The sequence below is a fragment of the Geotrypetes seraphini genome, chromosome 9 (assembly GCF_902459505.1).
Source record: "Geotrypetes seraphini chromosome 9, aGeoSer1.1, whole genome shotgun sequence".
Lineage (NCBI taxonomy): Eukaryota > Metazoa > Chordata > Amphibia > Gymnophiona > Dermophiidae > Geotrypetes > Geotrypetes seraphini.
In genome coordinates, this window is record NC_047092.1 from 3,884,808 (window position 1) to 3,905,469 (window position 20,662).

Here is a 20,662-nt window from a genome sequence, read left to right on the forward strand (position 1 = left end):
TAGGTGCGGGGCCCAGAAGTGACGTCAGAGCGAGAGGCAACACCGACGCCAGCAGCAAGTTCATAATTAAAGAGGAGGGGCGGAGGGAAAGATGGCTGCCGGCCCCCCTACCAAGACCACTAAACTGTTCAAAGTTGTTAAAACGCATGTGGATTGTGAAAAATTGCAGGAAATTGGAAAACCAGGCGTCCCAGTGGCAGATTAAATTTAATATGGACAAATGCAAAGTGATGCACATTGGCAAGAACACAACCCAAAGAAACATGATGACAGCTAAAGGCCAAACGGCCCCTCCATTCTGCCCATCTGCACCATCCACTATCTCCACCTCTCTCTAAAGAATCCCACATGCCTGTTCCACACACAGTCTCTGTCTCCACCACCTCTATTGGGAGATTATTCCCCTAATCTACCTCCCAGGGGTGCAGGATGCTATTAAGTCACACTCACAACTCCACTTCTTCCCAGGACTTTGCCTCAGCCCACAGCTAGGAAAGTCTCTCTCAAGCCTGGGGACCTTTTGGATTCACTGCACTCTGGGCCGTTTATAGCTCTCTCTGCCTGAGACCCACCCCTGTGACTCAGTAGGACTGCCCTTCCTCCACTACGGCAGCTTACTATGGGGCTTGCTCCCCGCTGCTGTCCAGGGGCCTCAGGGAGGGAGAACCCCTTACTACCTCACACACAAATACACATACCTACCCAGATAAGCTAGTATTCTGTAAAGGAAAGTGGGCACCTATATTCCTTTATACTCTATGTTCCATCAGATGCATTCTGGTCACCTACATATAGGTACGCAATTATAGAATTAACCCCCCTCCCCCCCCCTATTTAGAAAGAAGTTGAAGAAGTGCTATCTTGTTTTATGATTCCACCTGAGGCAATGCTAGAGAATGACACAAGACCACATTTTTCCCCGTCCCCGCGGGAATTCATTTTCCTGTTCCATCCCAACGAGTTCTTTTTCTGTCCCTGACCCGTTCCTGCAAGCTCTGTCCTCATCTGCACGAGCCTCAAACACTTTGAAATCCTAAGTAGCAACATTCTAGAGCTGAGATTGTGATGTCATAATGCCTCATTCCACCAATGCCTAAGCTCCGTCCTCATCCGCACAAGCCTGAAACCCTTTAAAATCCTAAGTAGCAACATTCTAGAGCTGAGATTGTGATGTCATAATGCCTCATTCCACCAATGCCTAAGCTCCGTCCTCACCTGCACAAGCCTCAAACACTTTCAAATCCTAAGTAGCAACATTCTAGAGCTCAGATTGTGATGTCATAATGCCTCATTCCACCAATGCCTAAGCTCCGTCCTCACTTGCACAAGCCTCAAACCCTTTAAAATCCTAAGTGGCAACATTCTAGAGCTGAGATTGTGATGTCATAATGCCTCATTCCACCAATGCCTAAGCTCCGTCCTCACCTGCACAAGCCTCAAACACTTTCAAATCCTAAGTAGCAACATTCTAGAGCTCAGATTGTGATGTCATAATGCCTCATTCCACCAATGCCTGAGCTCCGTCCTCATCCGCACAAGCCTCACACTTTAACATCCTAAGTAGCAACATTCTAGAGCTGAGATTGTGATGTCATAATGCCTCATTCCACCAATGCCTAAGCTCCGTCCTCATTCGCACAAGCCTGAAACCCTTTAAAATCCTAAGTAGCAACATTCTAGAGCTCAGATTGTGATGTCATAATGCCTCATTCCACCAATGCCTGAGCTCCGTCCTCATCCGCACAAGCCTCACACTTTAACATCCTAAGTAGCAACATTCTAGAGCTGAGATTGTGATGTCATAATGCCTCATTCCACCAATGCCTAAGCTCCGTCCTCATCTGCACAAGCCTCAAACGCTTTGAAATCCTAAGTATTCGTGGCTTGGGTGGTTAACGCAGAGCTTATAGGAATGGGGCAGGGACAGCGACAAAACTCACGGGGACAGGACTGGGAAATTGAGCTCCTGCGGGGATGGGGAAAAATTTGTCCCCGTGCCATTCTCTAAAATGGGCACAAGGATGGCACCGCAATATGCAAACCTCATACTTTGAGGACATTTTTATGATTTGGGCCGAGGGAGAAGAGACTCAAACAATTTTACAGCTCTTTCAATACACACCATCCTACAATCAAATTCAAAACTGACTCCTCAGAAAAAGTCAACTTTCTAGACACCACAGCCTCATAAGAACATAAGAAGTTGCCTCCGCTGAGGCAGACCAGAGGTCCATCTCGCCCAGCGGTCCGCTCCCGCGGCGGCCCATTAGGCCCATTGCCTGAGCAGTGGTCCTTGACTATCCCTATAACCTACCTCTACTCCTATCTGTGCCCCTCAATCCCTTTGTCCTCTAGGAACCTATCCAGACCTTCTTTGAAGCCCTGTAGCGTGCTTCTGCTTATCACAGCCTCCGGAAGCGCGTTCCATGTATCCACCACCCTCTGGGTGAAAAAGAACTTCCTAGCGTTTGTTCTAAACTTGTCCCCTTTCAACTTCTCCGAGTGCCCCTTGTACTTGTGGTGTCCCTTAATCTGAAAAATCTGTCCCTGTCTACTTTTTCTATACCCTTCAGGATCTTGAAGGTTTCTATCATGTCTCCTCTAAGTCTCCGCTTCTCCAGGGAGAACAGCCCCAGCTCTTTCAGCCTGTCAGTATATGAGAGGTTTTCCATTCCCTTTATTAGCTTAGTTGCTCTTCTCTGGACTCCCTCAAGTACCGCCATGTCCTCCATCAACAATCGCTATAGACAAACATCGACAAGGGCGGATTGAAAAGTAATGAGACTTTTTGTTTGTTTGTTTGGGGGGGGGGGTTCGGAATCAGATGACTCCACAGGATTTGAACATTTTTCTTTTTCAAAGCAGCGTCCTTCACATTTAAGGTTCCTTTTACTAAGCCGCGTTAGGGCTTTAACACGCTACATTGCTGTGCACGCTAGACCTTAACGCCAGCATTGAGCTGGCGTTAGTTCTAGGAGCATAGCACACGCTAATTTCCTGCGTGCACTAAAAACGCTAGCGCACCTTAGTAAAAGGAGCCCATAGCACATTTTTTTTGCAGCGTCTCAAAAACGATTTAAGAGCTTCCTATTTAAAGATGCCTTCGAAGACCGACTAAATTGACAGGTTCACTTGAATGCTGATTGGAAATCTTTTTTTCTTCTGGCAATTAAGATCAGCAATGCTTCCGTATTTAGATTCTGGGCCTCTTTTAACTGTCCTCATTTGTTCTTCCTCCCCTCCTGCCCTTTGATTCTGTTCTCTTAAGATGTTGGTACGTCCTACTTTGTTTGTCACAAATTTTATTCCTCTACATTGCTTAGAAGTCTAATTGAGCTATTTTATCAAATTTTTTTCCCAAAAATATTTTATTAATTTTAAGATAAATAATCAAAATATACAAATAATCAATAAAATATACAAATATACCGCAGTTAACTATAACATGAAATCAACTAGTTGCTTATATCACAAATGATGCACATAAAATTATGTTGATTATAAGGCCATACAACTCGTGTCTCATGTCCAGTACATTTAACTACGGCCGATAGTATGCGTGAAGGGTTCCCAACAAGCTTCAAAGAATAGCTTCATTGAATAACTCATATATTAACACTGAAGTACTACAGGTCAATGATCCAAAGCAGAATAAGATTGGACGGGGCTCCAGATTTGGTGGAATAGACTGGTACAGTTATATTTTTTTAGGGATAGCGCTTTCAAATTTGGTAGTTATGCATACCGTATTCCACCATACGATAAATTCTTCTTTAACTCAGTCCTTCCAACAGTGCAGGATATTTTGTATAGCCCAAAACAGTAATATATTAAGCAAACGGGCTTTGGATTCAGACAAAGAATGTGCGAGGCCCTGTTGACCAAGAATAATAATTTTAAGAGGTAGGGGTTCTTTAATGTTTAAAATGGTGGATATAGTGTTCCAGGCTTTATCACAATACAATTAGAGATGTGGACATAGATAAATCATGTGAGGTAGCGTGACTACAGATTTTCCACAGGACCAGCATAGATTGGAGCCTTTGTTAGAAAATTTAGCGATTTTCTGTGGTGTCCAATGTGACCGATGCAAATTTTAAATAAACTTGATTCAAAGACGTGCAGTAGACTATTTTGCGGTTGTAGTGTTTTTCACTTCATCATCTGAAGAGAACGGCTAATTGATTCACCACCGTTTGCTTGCCATAACATTTCAAGAGTTTCGTTACCGCTCTTTCCAAGTTTAACCCAAAATTCAACCGCACACCGCTGGCGTACTCTCACAGACACGTCGTCCTCATCTGCCATGACGAAACATACAAAGTTCTTCCTCTTGCAGTGATCCAATAATGAAGACTATGGCCGTCCAAATGCTAATTCAGAAACATCAATGTTTGAGCTTCACAAGAACCAGCAAAGCGTTGCCATGTCTGCTTCTTAAGAAAAACAAAGGCAGTCTCATTACTTTTCATATTAAAAATTGCAATGCCAACCAGGATATCACCTCTGTGGGAAAACAGTTCGGAAAACCAGAACACTGCATCAATGATTTTATGGTGAGAATACTATAATGGAATTATAAGACAATCGAGGAACGTAAGACCTTTGAAATCAAAATGATCAAATATTTTGACACCCACCAGACAGGACTCAACAAAGACCTTGGTTTTGTAGTGCATTACAACCCATGACATGTTACTGCTTTGTCAACTTTGCTTTCCTGACTACTCGATCAACCTCTTTTAACTTTTCCAGATATTTTTGCCTGTCTTCCTCTTTATCTTCTGTAGTTTATGAAAGCTAACCTCTTGTTCCTTACCTTTTCAGCTACTTTTGAGAACCAAAGCGGCCTTATTTTCCTCTTACCTTTACTTGCTTCCCTTACAAAATGGTTTGTTGCCCTTACAATAGCTCCTTTCAGTTTTACCCACTGCTTTCCTGCTTCTTCCAGATGTTTCCATCCAGACAACAATTCCTTGACATATGAGGGCGGTTTGAAAAGTTCAGTAGAAACCAAGTTACTTTTTTTTTTTTTTTAACAGTCCAGTTTTTCCATTCCATCGTAAAAATAGGTTTTGTCAAATTTTTAAAAAAAATTGTTTTTATACCAAACTTTTCAAATCAGCCTTGTAATCCCCCATCTGAACAAAGTTAGGTTTTTTTTAGTCTAGAGCCTTTACTTTTGAATGAGCCCTCTCTTAATATGCAGCTACATCATGTAGTGATCACTAGATGTCAGATGATCCCCCGCTGTAACATCAGAAACACTTTCCCCGTTTGCAAGCACTAAGTCTAGTATGAGCCCCACCCCATGTAGTTTCCATGACCAACTGCTGGAACAGTTCTCCTTGTAGAGAATCCAGGATCTCCCTACTTCTAGAAGACCCCGCAATTGAGATACCCCAATCAACATCCAGCATCACCTATTAGCAAGTCTTTCCTCATATGGGAGGTTCTTGAGTCCCGAGGATGGTCTCGGGACTCAAGAACCTCCCATATGAGGAAAGACTGAATAAACTGCAACTATACTCGCTCGAGGAACGTAGAGAGAGGGGGGACATGATTGAGACTTTTAAATATATCACGGGCCGCATTGAGGTGGAAGACGATATCTTCTTTCTTAAAGGACCTTCAACCACAAGAGGTCATCCGCTGAAAATCAAAGGTGGGCAATTTCATGGCGACGCCAGGAAGTATTTCTTCACCGAAAGGGTGGTCGATCATTGGAATGAACTTCCATTGCAGGTGATTTGACGCCAGCAGCGTGCTCGATTTCAAAAAGAAATGGGATATGTATGTGGGATCTCTAGCCGGGTGAAGTCTGGGGGTGGGTCATTAGCGTGGGCAGACTTGATGGGCTACAGCCCTTTTCTGCCGTCATATTCTATGTTTCTCTTTTTAGATATGTTCTGAATGTCTACTATTAAATCTCTGTCCACTTCTTCCATCTGTGAAGAAGGCCTATATTACACCAATGTAAATGCATTTTTCATTCCCTCTTTCTAGATATAGTCCCAACAAGGATCCTAGTTTCGGCGTAATCTAAACGCCTTCGTCAGGGGACATTTTCACTGCTTGGAGCGTTCGCCTGCCACTGTATGTGACTTCACTTCCCAGCGCGTCTAGTGTCCCCTGAGGAAGGCGTTTAGATTACGCCGAAACTAGGATCCTTGTTGGGACTATATTTGTGAATAAAGATCTACTCATTGGTTGAATTGACATCCCCTTGCCTTTTTTTGGGACTATATCCTAAGGCGAGGTGTTCTTCTTCTTTGTACTCACAAAGCTTGAAATGGCCACTAGTGAAAGGACTGAAGGCTAATACTTTATAGAGGTTTGAATGTATGCAAATGTGGATAAAGGACTAGGATTAGGATTAGGATTAGGACTGTCACTCTCCTGCCCTCTCCCCTTTTTACTAACCCACAGTAGAGGTTTCCACCGCGGTCAATAGCTCTAAATGTTAAATTCTATGAGTGTTGGAGCAGCATTGGCACATTTAGCGCCATGGGCTTCGGTCGAAATCTCTACTGCAGCTTAGTAAAAGGGCCTATGTTGGGAACCATACATTTTTAGTGCCGGTCGGCACGCTGAATGTTCTGTGCTGCTCCGACGCTCATAGGAATGTCGGAGTAGCGTAAAGAATTCAGCACGCCAGCTGGTGCTAAAAACCTCTTCTGTGGTTTTGTACAAGGGGAGGGTGGGGTAGGAGTAGATGAAACATGTCTTGCGGGGTTTGCCTCAATAATTCTGCCTAAATCTTTAAAAGCCAGTAACAATACTCTTCCCTTTCTGCACCTTTCTCCGAGTAAAGGGTGGGTGTTAGTTGCTTTCCTGTGCTTCTAAGCTGTCTTCTGTCTTGCAAAGAGTCTTGTTATGTTTTAACAAAGTGTATATCTGGAGACAAAGGATTTTTATCTCCACCTTCCCCCCCCCCCCCCAACACACACAAAAATCTCAGTTTTTTTCAAGAGAGGAGTTTGAATTGGAGACTAGTTTTCTGTCTGAACAGAACAAAGGCAGAGAGAAAGTACTACATCATCCAGAGCCCAGCATTCAGGAATGCGGTAGCGTGTGGAAAAATCTCAGTAGACCCTGCGGAAATTGGGGGGCTCAGGAGGATGCCAGTGTGCATGTGGGCTCCTATGACAGTAAAATTATCTGTCTGTTTCTACAGAGTAGATTTTTACCCAACAGCTGGGAAACTGGTTCCTGGAGGAACAGAAGAGATACCAAGTTTCACTCCATAGGCGTGTGTCACACTCATTTTAAAGCCTTCTCATTCATCTTGATCGTTGCTTTCATTAGAGGCAAACCTTTGAGAAGTAAACCAAGTGGTCCAACCAGTAGGAAGAAATCTGAACCCACCTTCCTTCCATCCTACTGCTTCTCCTTGCTCTCTCTCCTTTCCCTATATGCAAGTGTGTGTTCGGAAACCAATGTACGTACTTTTAACTACTGGGTGGAAGACAATTTTCAGTTCAAATATGTATCCAAATTGCTCCCCACTTTGTCTGTATTCTTTCAGAGGCTATTACACTTAAATCATTCTCGATTTATACCCTGGATATACTGTCTGAATAATCTCACCTTTTGGCCTTCAGTCTTACTCCCTGGCATGGTAAATCTCACTCATTGGGATGATTCACCCATGGCATCTCTGGAACTGTGCACAAGAAGGGATTAGGGACACAGAAGTGAGTTTGATTATTAGGAAGAATAAGTGTTTAATTGATTCTGTACAGCTATGAAACCTTTGTTTTCCACAATTTGGAAAACCAATGTCATAACCCCTCCACAAAGGATGTGGTGAGTCTGGAGAAGAGAGGATCAGGAAAAAAGGAACTCATCATTGCTGCCTGCCCTACCCTAGACCAGTGTTTCCCCAACCTCTTGCACTCGTGGACCAGTGAAATGATAGAGAAACTCTTTATAGACTGGGGAGGTAGAAACATAACCTTATGTTCTTCTGATTTTCAGCATTAGACACCTAACTTAGGTGCCTAAACATAGACATTGTGAAGGTTTCTGTGTCAGTTGTGAGTACAGTTAGGTTTGTATTAGGGAAAAGCAAGGATGTAAGAATTCAGAATGCAAAGAGAACATAAGAATAGCCTTACTGGGTCAGGCCAACAGTCCATGAAGCCCGGGTGCCCATTCTCACGGTAGCCAATCCAAGTTACTAGTACCTGGCCAAAACCCAAGGTGTAGCAATATTCCATGCTACCGATCCAGGGCAAGCAGTGGCTTCCCCCGTGTCTTTCTCAATAACAGAGTATGGACTTTTCCTCCAGGAACTTGTCCAAGCCTTTCTTAAAACCACCTACACTATCCGCTCTGAAGAGCTTAAATTCTGGTTAGGATAAATAAATAGTGGACTGTGATAAAGAGGGGTGGAAGATCCAAGAACTGCTGACATCCTGACATAAGGAAGCTGCCCAGTCTTCCCAGTGTCTTCTCAGTCATAGCCAGGTCGTTGCTGCTGGGGACAGTTTTGCCCTCTTTGCTATTTAAAAGTGGTGCTTGAAAACGTGACCAGAGCAGATCCCCCCATATCCCTCCAGAAAGAAGCATTCTTTGAGACATCCTTTATTTAAGTAACAAGCAGACGATGGCCAATGTAGTCCAAAGTTTGTAATGAACCTCTCAGCCACAGTTCTGACTCAGTCATAGCAAGTCACCCATTTCTCAGGGAGTGTCAACATTTCCTGACAGTTTAGTAAATATTTGCTCCTTAATTTGAACCTTGAACAGCCAGTGAAGAGCTTGTAATTCTTACAGCATTCCTGCTGTAAGAGTAACAAGATAATTATGTACAATTCTGAAGACTGCACCTTCAAAAAAGATATAAAAAGGATGGAGTCGGTCCAGAGGAAAGCTACTATAATGGTGTGAGGTCTTCGTAATAAGGCATATGTATACTTTGGAGGAAAGGCAGGAGAGGGGAGACGGTTAAATACTTGCATGGCATAAATGCGCATGAGTCGAGTCTCTTTAATTTGAGAGGAAGCTCCAGAATGAGAGGGCACAGGATGAAGTTAAGAGGTGATAGGCTCAGGAGTAATCTAGGGAAAGCGTGGCAGATGCGTGGAACAGTCTCCCAGAAGAGACGATAGAGACATGGAGGGGCATAATCAAAACATACAGCTAAGTCCAATTCGGATGTGTAGATATCCACAGTTGGCAGTGGGGAAAACGCCCATTTTTGAAAAATACATCTAGAATTTTATTTTTAAAAAATCATCTATCTGGACGTCCAGGCTATTGTTCATCCAGACCTCCAGGACGTCTTCTTCATACCACATTTTCGACCAAAATTTCATCCAAGTCCCAAACACCCAAAACAAGGCCATTTGTAAGTGGGAGGGGTCAATCTTGTAGTGGACTGGCCACCCAGACATGGCAACAGAGCAATGGGGCACCTTACAGGGCACTACTGTAAACTTCACCAAAAGGGTGCCAGATAAGCATCTCACCAGAACTCCCTTATATGTTATGGTGTTTCCCCAGAATACCCCCAAAACCCACTATACTCACTTGTCTTCAACCCCAATAGCCCTTATGGCTGCAGGTGGCACCTATAGGGCACAAGAGTAGGATTTGGGGGAGTTTGGGGGCACACATATTCCACCATAAATGTAGTGCATAGAGTGGCTTATGGGCATAGGTCCTCCTCTCTATGGTTCACTAGCTCCCCCCTCCAGGCTATTTAAGACACCTGTGTGTAGCTCTACTAGGTTTTCCTGTACTAGGTGCTGATGTTCTGATCTTTGTGGGAGTTTGAGGGGGTAAAATCCATATCAACAATTTGAAACCTAATAATAGGACTAACATGAAACAGTATGAAAAATATACTCGTATAAGAACATAAGAGCTGCCATACTGAGACAGACCAAAAGCCCGGTCTCCTGTTTCCAACAGTGGCCAACCCAAGTCCTAAGTAGCAGACAAAAACCCAGAGTAGAAACATTCCAGAGCTGAGATTGTGATGTCATAATGCCTCATTCCACCAATGTCTAAGAGCCAACCTCACCAGTGATGTCACAATGGCTTGATTGTCCTATACTTGAATCACATAAGAACATAAGAGCTGCCATACTGAGACAGACCAAAAGCCCAGTATCCTGTTTCCAACAGTGGCAAACCCAGGTCCCAAGCACCCCACAACATTGACGGGAACGATAGAGCAGAATGGTATGCAGCAAATGAATATTACATTACATTACATTACATCAGGGATTTCTATTCCGCCATTACCTTGCGGTTCAAGGCGGATTACAAAAGGTTAGTTTAAGGACAGAATTACAATGAATAAAGAATTACAGCGTTACAGAATCATGATTTTAGTGCAGTATAATAATAATAATAAGTTTATTCTTGTATACCGCCCATCCGTGAGGTTCTGGGCGGTTAACAGAGAAGAAGAACTGTACAGTCAGTGAACATATACATAAAATTTGGTAAAACATAATAATAAGATACAAATGCATGGTTATTTGACAAACTTATCAAACAAATAAGTTTTTTAAATAAGTTCTAAAAACACAATAAGAATCCATTTGACAGATCAGCGGGTTTAACCACCGTACAGTGAGAGAGGAGACTGAGAGGGGACATGATTGAAACATTCAAGATAATGAAGGGAATAGACTTAGTAGATAAAGACAGATTGTTCACCCTCTCCAAGGTAGAGAGAACGAGAGGACACTCTCTAAAGTTGAAAGGGGATAGATTCTGTACAAACGTAAGGAAGTTCTTCTTCACCCAGAGAGTGGGAGAAAACTGGAACGCTCTTCCGGAGACTGTTATAGGGGAAAATACCCTCCAGGGATTCAAGACAAAGTTAGACAAGTTCCTGCTAAACTGGAACTTACGCAGGTGAGGCTGGACTCATTTAGAGCACTGGTCTTTGACCTTAGGGCCGCCGCGTGAGCAGACTGCTGGGCGTGATGGACTACTGGTCTGACCCAACAGCGACAATTCCTATGTTCTTAGTTCATTTTCCCTAATTGAAAAGCAAGTGTCCTATTCAAAAATTTCTTGTAACGACAAGCCTTATCTGAAGGGTACATAAACATAAAATTATTACGGGTATTTTTAGATGATCTATAAAAATTAAATTGGGAAGTTGGATAACCAAAAAAAGCTTTAAAGCAAAGAGAGCCAAACTTAAAAAGAATATGTGCCTCAAAAGGCAACCAATGCAATTGTTGATAATAAGGACTGATATGATCATATTTCTTTAAACCAAAAATTAGGCGCACTGCCGTATTTTGTATTAATCGGATACGTTGTAGATTTTTCTTAAAGGATGCAAGATAGATGATATTACAATAGTTGAGGACAGACAGAATCAAAGACTGTACCAAGAGTCTAAAAGAAACAAAATCAAAGTATCTTTTGATGGTTCTAAATATTTTTTTATCATAAAATCTGTATGATCCTTGAACGCTAGTTGTCGATCTAATGTAACCCCTAAAATCCTAATTGAAGAAACAATTTCAAAAGTTTGATTGTTAATTAAAATGTGTTTATCTGAAATAGAAGCATTAGAGCTAGCAAGAAAAAATGTTGTTTTGTCTGAATTCAGTTTAAGTTGCTGTAGTAATTTTGGTGTTGAATCTGATGCTATTGTGAACCTTTGAACATACAGCCAATTCCATGCTTCATTTTCTATGCCATTTCTGGAATCTGGTTTCTGCTATTCAAAATCTCAGGTAACCAACTTTTAAAGGAAACGGATGTCTTGGGGTAGAGTCTCCAAATAGGCTTGTTTTCTGCATTCCAGTGCACATATCAAAGTTCACATTCTTATCATCTGATCTCACAACTTTTCAATGTTGCTGAACTGGATAAACATGTATAACTTGAATTCCTTACATTTGAAAGATTGCAAACTCCCTTTCGGTTGCCAGGGGAAACAACATTTACCATTTGTTTCAAGGAAAAGTTTCACAGAGGAGTTAAAAATATATTTGTATTCATTTTTTTCCATTCACATCTTTTGTGTAAATAATCTTTATTAGCATTCACAAGGATGACATACATGGGCAACAGGCAGGACCATGTATGGAAGAATACAATTTCTACAAGAAGGCAACCATAAAAACAAGCAGTCAAGAGTAAAAAGGAGAGAGGAATAAGCCCCCAAGAATCATTTCACAGCTTAACCCCCGAGCAGCCTAACTGCCCAGAACAGTACCTCTGCTCCAACCAAAACAAGAGCACAATGATAAGAAAGTAGAAATCAAATAACTCTCCCCCTCCCGCCTCTGCCCCTGGACTCGCCACCCCACAAAGCTATACAGCAAACTGATCAAAGAAGATTCAGAATGATAAACAGCAGGTCCGTAAATCCTGATACTGTGTCCTATGGCCATGCATGGCTTCTCCACGCCCACATGATATTGATACATCTTTGATCATAAATAAACATAGCTACCCTGGTCCAGTCGACCATTAAGATATTGGGTATAATACTGGATCAGGGTTTGACCATGAAGAACCAGGTGGATTCTGTGGTTAGAAAGGGCTTTTTGACCCTCTGGAAGCTTCGATCCGTTAGGGCATATTTTGATGTTTCATCATTCAGAATTTTGGTACAGTCCCTCATGTTCAGTCAGCTTGATTACTGTAATATTGCTTATTTGGCAATATTACATTACATTGATGTCTTCTATCCCGCCAATACCTTTCAGTTCTAGGCGGTTTACAACAAGAAATTAGCCTGGGCATTCCCAGGGAGATTACAAGGTTAATAGCTATAGTATGCGTATAGTTCAAAATGCGGCAGTCAGATTGATTTTTGGGCTGAAGAAATACGACCATATAACACCTTCTTATCGGAAATTGCACTGGCTGCCAATGGAAGTTTAAATTTGGTTGTTTTTGTTTCAAAGTTTTATTTGGTCTTACTCCTAAATACTTAATCGATCTCTTCTCCTTTGCAACTAATAAACACAGGAAAAGTTTGCATTTGAATTTCGTCTTTCCACCTGTTAAGGGTTGTAAACTGTAAAAATATCATCAACACCTTTTGTCATACCAGGCGGCATTATGGGGCAAGGATTTAGAATATTTGATCATGTCTTCTAATTCATATGTGGAATTTAAGGGACATTTAAAGACATATCTGTTCGCTAAATATCTGGGTAATTAGTTTGAATGCATATGGATATCGTAAACTTAGCAATCCGTTTAGGCCTTTACAGTTTTATTTTTACTTGGTTATTTTAATGTTCTTTTCTTTCAATTCTAAACCTTATCTTTTGTAATCTTTGGGTAAACCGCATAGAACCTTGCGGCCCTGCGGTATATAAGCTGATTGTTATGTTATGCTTCTTTGTTCGTGAAGCTTCCATTGCGCCATCTTTCTCATCTGGGAAAGCCAGACACCCAAGATCAGAGCAGCAGCATCCATCCAGTGACGCAAAATTCCATGCTTGGCCAACAGGAACGCACAAAAGGGAGAAAGAAAATCCAACGTAGTCTGCAGTAAACAACAGCAACCAGAAAACAACAAACAGACTGCAGACAATGTACAAGACGCAGGCGTTGTTTATGAGTAAATGCAGTAACATATACAACCTTATAGCCAACCAAGGGACCCGGCACGGTCCGTGTTTCGGATGACACGCCTTCCTCAGGGGTCCATGGTGGTTAAGGTATAAAGCAAACTGCGTAAAAGATAACAAACACACGCCAATCACGATCAAATGGGGTCAAGCAAGTCTTACACAATGGTAAAAAAAGGCCAACAGGAACACCACAGAGACAAATTTACACTGTTCCACAGAGAAGGCCTGCTCCTGCAAGTCCAAAGTGTGACCCAGGAGCAAGATAGCATAGGACCAATCCAGTTTGTAACCCAATAAAGCAGACAGTTTATCCAATATCCCATTCCAATAGTCACTCAAGCAACATCCAGAGTAGACTTACATTTCACACACTCCCCATGTTCCCACAAGCCAATTTTAGCCCCCAGGACTCTGGTCAAGTATGCTCTGTGTAGGATTTTAAATTGCATCTCCTGTAATAGTGCATTTTGAGTCCCCTGTGCAGCAGAAAGAAAACAATCTTCCTCCCAAGCACTCACTAAAGAAGACTGCCAGCCATCCCCCTTTCTTCTCTCCCCAGACAAAGAATTCAGAGTAGAAGGAATATGCAAAAAACATTTGTCCAGTTTAGTAAATGTACCCTATCCTGGAACTCCCCTCTCCCGCTGCTGGTAATAGTGACAGACTTGGAAGTACCGGAAGAACCCCTTTTGGGAACAGAGTGATATGTCTTAAAACCATCAGAGGAAGGGAAAATGCATCCCCCCCAGTCCATGTAATGGCCCAATAAGGTCCCCCCTCCCGATAACTTCCACCCCCCTCCCCCCTCAGAAGTCCTTGGGGGAAGAAAAGTCTTCTCAGACTGCAGCGGATTCAGAATACTGCGGCTAAACTAATCTTCGCAAAAAGCAAATTCGACCACGTCTCCCCGCTTCTGTCTAAGCTTCACTGGCTTCCAGTTATCCTCAGAGTTAACTACAAATGCGCCTGTCTAGCCTTCAAGTCTCTTCACGGCATCCTTCTTCCCCTTTTTCCACTTTCTTGGCTCTCCTCGAATCCTAACTCCACCAGATCCACTCAAAAATTCAAACTATCCTTCCCCTCTTTAAAAGGCATATCCCATACAGGCAAACTTGGAACATCCCTCCTCTTCAGGATCACCGAGCTGTGGAACAGCTTAACTGCCCCTCTTCGGAGTTCGACCTCCCTCCAACGCTTCAGAAAACATTTGAAAACTTGGCTTTTCTCTAAAATGTAACTACTCCCTCCCTCTCCACTATACTAAGTCCCCTCTTTCTTTCCTTTTTACTAAGGCCTTCTTCTTTCCATTGGAGTTCCTTTCTTTATTAATTCCTGTAAACCGTGTCGAGCTCCACTTCTGTGGAGATGATGCAGTATACAAACTTAAGGTTCAGTTTAGTTTAGTTTATCCAGCAAAGGGCAGAAGGCCTGCCTACCCCCTCCACCTATCTTGTCTCTCCACCAACGCCATGCTCTAAGCATAGAAACAAGGTGCGAATCCAGCATCTCGGGGCCAGCAAGCCCCAGCCAAATAAGCATGAAAGCCATATGGGTGAGTTCAAGAGTCCAATAACCCCGGGGGTGTAAAATGAGAACCACCCACATAAGACGCAAGGATGTTTTGTAAGGACTACCCCATGAGATCAAGGGACTAAAGAGATTAGCTCTGCCCTGTACTCCTCCCCAGGGACTTCATTCATCAGGCAAGTCTCTCTTATCTGTACCCTTCTCCTCTACTGCCAACTGCAGACTACACTCCTTCTAGGGAAGGTGTGGCTCGCTGGTACAGCTTCTGCCTCTGCACCCAGAGGTTTTGAGATCAAATCCCATTGCTGCTCCTTGTGATTCTGGGCAAGTCACTTAATCCTTCAGTGCCCACCACTTTGAATATCAAAGCAACAAAGAGGTGGTATACAAGTTCCCATTCCTTTCCCTTACTGCATCATACACCTGGAACAGACTGCGTGGCAGTATTCAAATATAGGCTAAAAGCCCATCTTTTTGAAGCTGCTTTTGACTCCTATCTCCCACTCACTTAGATAGTGCCTGTGCCTGAAAAACTCCCTAAACCCCTACTTGTGCTGTTTGCCTGTTTGATTTTCAAGGGTCCCGCAGCAACAAGGGGGCATCCGTGGAAAATCAGGGGTGGGAAACTGCATGGGGACACCAGGAAATTCTTTTTCACTGAAAGGGTGGTTGATCGATGGAATAGTCTTCCACTTCAGGTTATTGAGGCCAGCAGCGTGCCTGATTTTAAGGCCAAATAGACACGTGGGATCTATTCACAGAGAAAGGTAGGGGAGGGTCATTGGGGTGGGCAGACTAGATGGGCCCTGGCCCTTATCTACTGTCTATTTCTATGTTTCTATGATTGTAAGCTCTACCAAGCAGGGACTGTCTCTCGAATGTTTTAATGTACAGTACTGTGTACATCTAGGAATGCTATAGAAACAATAAGTAGTAGTAAAATGTGTGACTGTACATTTCCCCCATAAAATGCATGGAAATTTTGTTTTGCACACAGCTTTGAGAACTGACTCTTTTAAATACAGGAGGCAAGATAGTCTGTGAGTGAAATCCAGATATGCCCTTTTTAATTAGAGGACTGTTCAGGTGTCCGGACAGGTTTTATTTAATTTTTGACATGGAGAGTCTGTCTGGGTTTAGCTGGCTCTCCTGACTCCCTGGGCCCAGCCGCTGTAATTTAATCTTGAGGCAGCTGGCAGCAGCCAAGAGGTGAGCCTGCTTCTGTTGGCCTGCCCCTAGAAAGCTGCCTGTCAATTGAGCCAGTTGGGAAGATCCATTATAAGAAAACTGAGACAACAGCAGTAACAGTTGCAGGTCCACCATTATGGAATCTAAAATTATGCAAGGTGTGGAAGTCTTTGAGAGACTTGTGTTCTTAAATAACTGATGATGTGGTTTTGGTTTTGGTATGAAGATGATGTTTGTCCCTTCCCCTTCTACAACTGATATTAGTATTCCATTTGATTATGTTTGTTTTACTGTAATTCACTTAGGTCAGAAGCAGCCTAAGATGGAGCTGCAACCTAGACACACTGCTGGGCAAGGCAGGGCTCTGGCTTCCTGGCTTTTGCTCCTTGAGGGGGTCAAGGGAAGGTTGGCCTGAGCTGCTCTGCCGACGTCATCAGAGGGAGACGGCGCGGCCGCCGACGTCATCGCCGGGGGACGGCGCGGCCCGGCCCCATCCTATCGCGGAGCCCGTCCGCCCCGTGACGTCATCAGAGGGGGACCGGCCGGCCTGCCCGCCGCCGACATCGGAGGGGGTTTCTCCCCCCTCCCGGCCGCCAGCCCGGCGAGGGGGCGATGTTCAGTGTGACGCCGCCGTCCAGGTGAGCGCGTGGCTCGTTAGTGCCGTTTGCGCCGAGCCGAGCAAGAGAGGCCGGGCCCTGCCCCCGCCCCCGGGAGCTTCCTGGGCTGGGGGCTCACTTGGCCCTTCGCCCCCTCCTCAACACTCGCATTTCCCCTCTTAGCTGTTCTAATACCTTCAAAAGACACGTGTCCCTCATCCCCTCGGCTCCTGATCCACCCCCCTCCCTGAAATTTACCCCTCCCCCTGTATCTTACCCCCTCCCTGAATCGTACCCCCTTCCCTTTATCTTATCCCCCTCCCTCTGTATTTTAACCCCTCCCTGAATCGTACCCCCCTCCCTTTATCTTATCCCCCCTCCCTTTATCTTATCCCCCTCCCTCTGTATTTTAACCCCTCCCTGAATCGTACCCCCCTCCCTTTATCTTATCCCCCTCCCTCTGTATTTTACCCCCTCCCTGAATCGTACCCCCCTCCCTTTATCTTACCCCCTCCCTCTGTATTTTACCCCCCTCTCTTTATCTTATCCTCCTCCCCTGAATCTTACCCCCTCACCCCTGTATCTTACCCCCCTCCCTCTGTATTTTACCCCCTCCCCCTGTATCTTACCTCCTCCCTGTATCTTATCCCCCCCTCCACTTTCCCCAGTTCATCCAAATGCAGGAGCAGGTCTGCGCCCTGCTGACTGTTTAGTTTTGTCTTCTCCACCACAAGCAAGTTCAGATTAGAGAATGACAAGGGGACACATTTGTCCCCGTCCCCACTGGAACTCAATTTCCCCATCCCATCCCCGTGAGATGTGCCGCTGTCCCATTCCTGTAAGCTCTGCCTTAACCTCACAAGCCTCGAACACTTCTCATTTTAAAGTGTTTGAGCTTGCAGGAATGGGACAGGGATAGGAAAAATAACTCACTTGGAAAAAGAATCTCCCAGGTCAGCACTAAACTCATGCGTCATGAGATCAGCAGTAGGATTCTTTAGCCTGCTGAGGTTTCAGCTTCCTTGTGATACAGACAGAGAGACCATGGAAAGATTTTAAAAAGCAGGATGGACTCTCACAAGTCTTACGTACATAGTGGTCTGGTTTGGGCAGAGAGATATGCAGTGTCATGAGGCTTCACTTTACAATGGATGGGAGTTTGCACACTTACACAAGTGGACCCCTGAAGTAAAAGAGATCTGCACAGTGTGGAAGACACGGGAAAAAAAGATTTCAAAAATTCTATGGGCTGTTCAAAAAAAGTACAGCACACATGATTTACTAGCACATAGACCATTTTATAAAGCAAGAAGTTGTCTAAAATCAACCCTCCTCAGGGCAGGATCTCTTTTTAATAAGATTACTCTTTGTGTGTGTTCCCCTGTAGGTTGAGTATGAGCACAACTGAAGAAGAGTCTGATGTTGTGACAGTACAATCCAAGAACTCTGTCACCTTGACCCAAGACACGGAAGGAAACCTTATTCTTCATTGTCCTCAAAATGGTACATAGGATTTACTGATACTAGGGTTACAACTATTTGTATTTTAGTGCAATATGTCAGAACTGTATCTTGTTTTTGTACATAAGAGTACATTTTTATTAAGCTATTGAATAGTCAAGGTGGCTGCCTTATATGGCTTTTGGTATAGACTTTCTGTCTGGACCATCTTCAGCCTCTGCAATTGGACCCAGGTGATATTTCAGTAGTGAAGGATTACCATCTATTTCTTCTACTGCCTCTCTTCTCTGTGAACTCCACATCTCTCTGACTCTAGCCACCTTCTGATTACACTGTTTTGCTATCTTGAGATCATTGGATTCTGATCACCTGAGCTCTTTCTCCTGGTTACTACACATTAGTTTGAACCTCTGTTATGTACTGCTCCTTTGAACGTTCTCTTGTCAAAGAGAAATGTAATTTACAAAATATGAGGTATATTTGAGCTTATCTACCAATTGTAATTCTTGCATCTGATAACAATTTATGTGTATACTAGTGTTTAAGCCCGTTACATTAACGGGTGCTAGAATAGATTAGTCTTATCCAGTATGGCTATTCTTCTTATGTCTTACCCCCTCTATTCAGGCTCCCATTTCCCCTTTTACCTTCCCTATTTCCACCTTTTTTCACCAACTTAAAAATCTGCCCCCTTTCTCTGTCCTTCACCTCCATAGAACCACCTCCTCTTCATTCCCCCTTCACTTATTCTTCCAGCTCCTATCTTCAGCCCCTTTCTCTCACATGCCCCCTTTTATAGCCCCCTTCTCCCATCTCCTCCTTTTTTTATCCCCAGCTCCCTTCTCTCACACATTCCTTTATAGCCCCCAAACCCAAACCCCTTCTCATACCTACTCTTCCAGCCCTCAGTTCTAGGCCCAGTCTCCTTATCATACCTGTATTCCTTTTCAGCCCCTTCTCTCACAACTCACCTTTTGCAGTCCCAAGCTCCAGCCCTCTTCTCCAAACTGTCTTCTTTTAACAGCCTCCTACATCAGGTCTCTTTACCCAAGAGCCCCCCTTTAAAGCCTCTGTCCCTCACATGTCCCCTTTTTACAGCCCCAGCTCCAAACCCCTTTTTAGCCCCCCCCAGCCCCTTTCTCACATCTTTTCCCTTTCAGCCTCCAGGCCCAGCCCCCTTTATACAGTATGTCCCTTTGCAGCCTTCTTCTCACACATATCCCCTTTTCTGCCCTCTTCTCTTACACATCCCCATTGTCAGCTTTTGCAGTGGCAGCTGCTGCTGACCACCAGCCATAGCTCCATTACAAAAGATCCTCGGACAGTTGGGAGTGATCTCCCCCTCCCCCCTTTTCCGGGCATCCGATCTTGCTCCAGGGGAGTTTACTTGGGGTGGGGGGGGGGGGTCACAGCCGCAGGCATCGGGAGGAGTTTTTGTTGTTGCTTGGGGGGAGGGGGGTTCGGGAAATCGGGGGTGCCGCTGGTCTATTACATGTGGGTGTCGTCCAGCTCCCCTGGAGCTGGTTACTGTTTCATTTGAAGGTGAACGCCAGTCCCAACTCTGAGCGATCCTCCACCCAAACTGATTCCCCGCTTGACCTCCCTTACCCGGGTTGCGTTAGCCAGCGCTAATGTGCGCGAGCGGCTCTAGCACCGGCTTCACCACCCGGACCCTGAGCACGCGCCGCGCTCCGCCCCTTAGCTGCTCCCAGTAGGCCAAGAGGGAGGGGAGGAGTGGCTGCCGTGGTGATCTGGCCGACTCCCTGGTGACAGGAGCCGCGGCGGCACCTTTAAAGTGAAAAAATAACTCTAGCAAGGGAGCCGGCCAACTGGCAGTTCAAGTTGGAGCTTTGGTCTGGCCTGCTCCCTGCTCGCCTTGCCATATTGTATTTTTTTATTTGAAAGACGCGGCGGTGGCTCCTCTCGTGATCCCCACCTGCGTCGGAAGTCCGACGCAGGCGGGGATCGTGAGACGAGCCACCGCCGCGTCTTTCTACTAAAAAATACAATATGGCAGGGAGCAGGCCAGACTGAAAAACAGCAAGGAGCAGCAGAGAGCATGCCAGACCGAAAAACAGCAGGGAGCAGGCCAGACCGAAAAACAGAACCCTAAGCCGCGCATGCGCACTTCTTATGTGTGCTACAGCTCACGGAAAACGGACGCATGCATAGGAAGTGCGCATGCGCGGCTTACCGTTTTATTATATTAGATATATATTGGATTGAATTTATTATATATGATATACCACTTGTATATGAGTAGCGGTTTACAATATTAATACATTAAAGTCACATTTTCAATCATTATAAAAA

At 44.3% G+C, this 20,662-nt stretch overlaps 1 protein-coding gene across 3 annotated transcripts in view; it reads left to right on the plus strand.

Moving 5' to 3' along the window:
• The first annotated feature begins 16,781 nt into the window (after positions 1 to 16,781).
• The window catches only part of DMTF1 (cyclin D binding myb like transcription factor 1), a 68,874-nt gene continuing 64,993 nt past the window's right edge, over positions 16,782 to 20,662 (plus strand). For 2 of the 3 annotated variants that reach the window (XM_033958426.1, XM_033958425.1), the window contains exons 1-2: positions 16,782 to 16,930; positions 18,276 to 18,391. In XM_033958426.1, coding sequence (XP_033814317.1) covers positions 16,905 to 16,930; positions 18,276 to 18,391 — 142 coding nt within the window. In that variant the 5' untranslated portion in view covers positions 16,782 to 16,904. The remainder of the gene's footprint in view (positions 16,931 to 18,275; positions 18,392 to 20,662) is intronic. The other variant, XM_033958424.1, reaches the window with a different exon arrangement.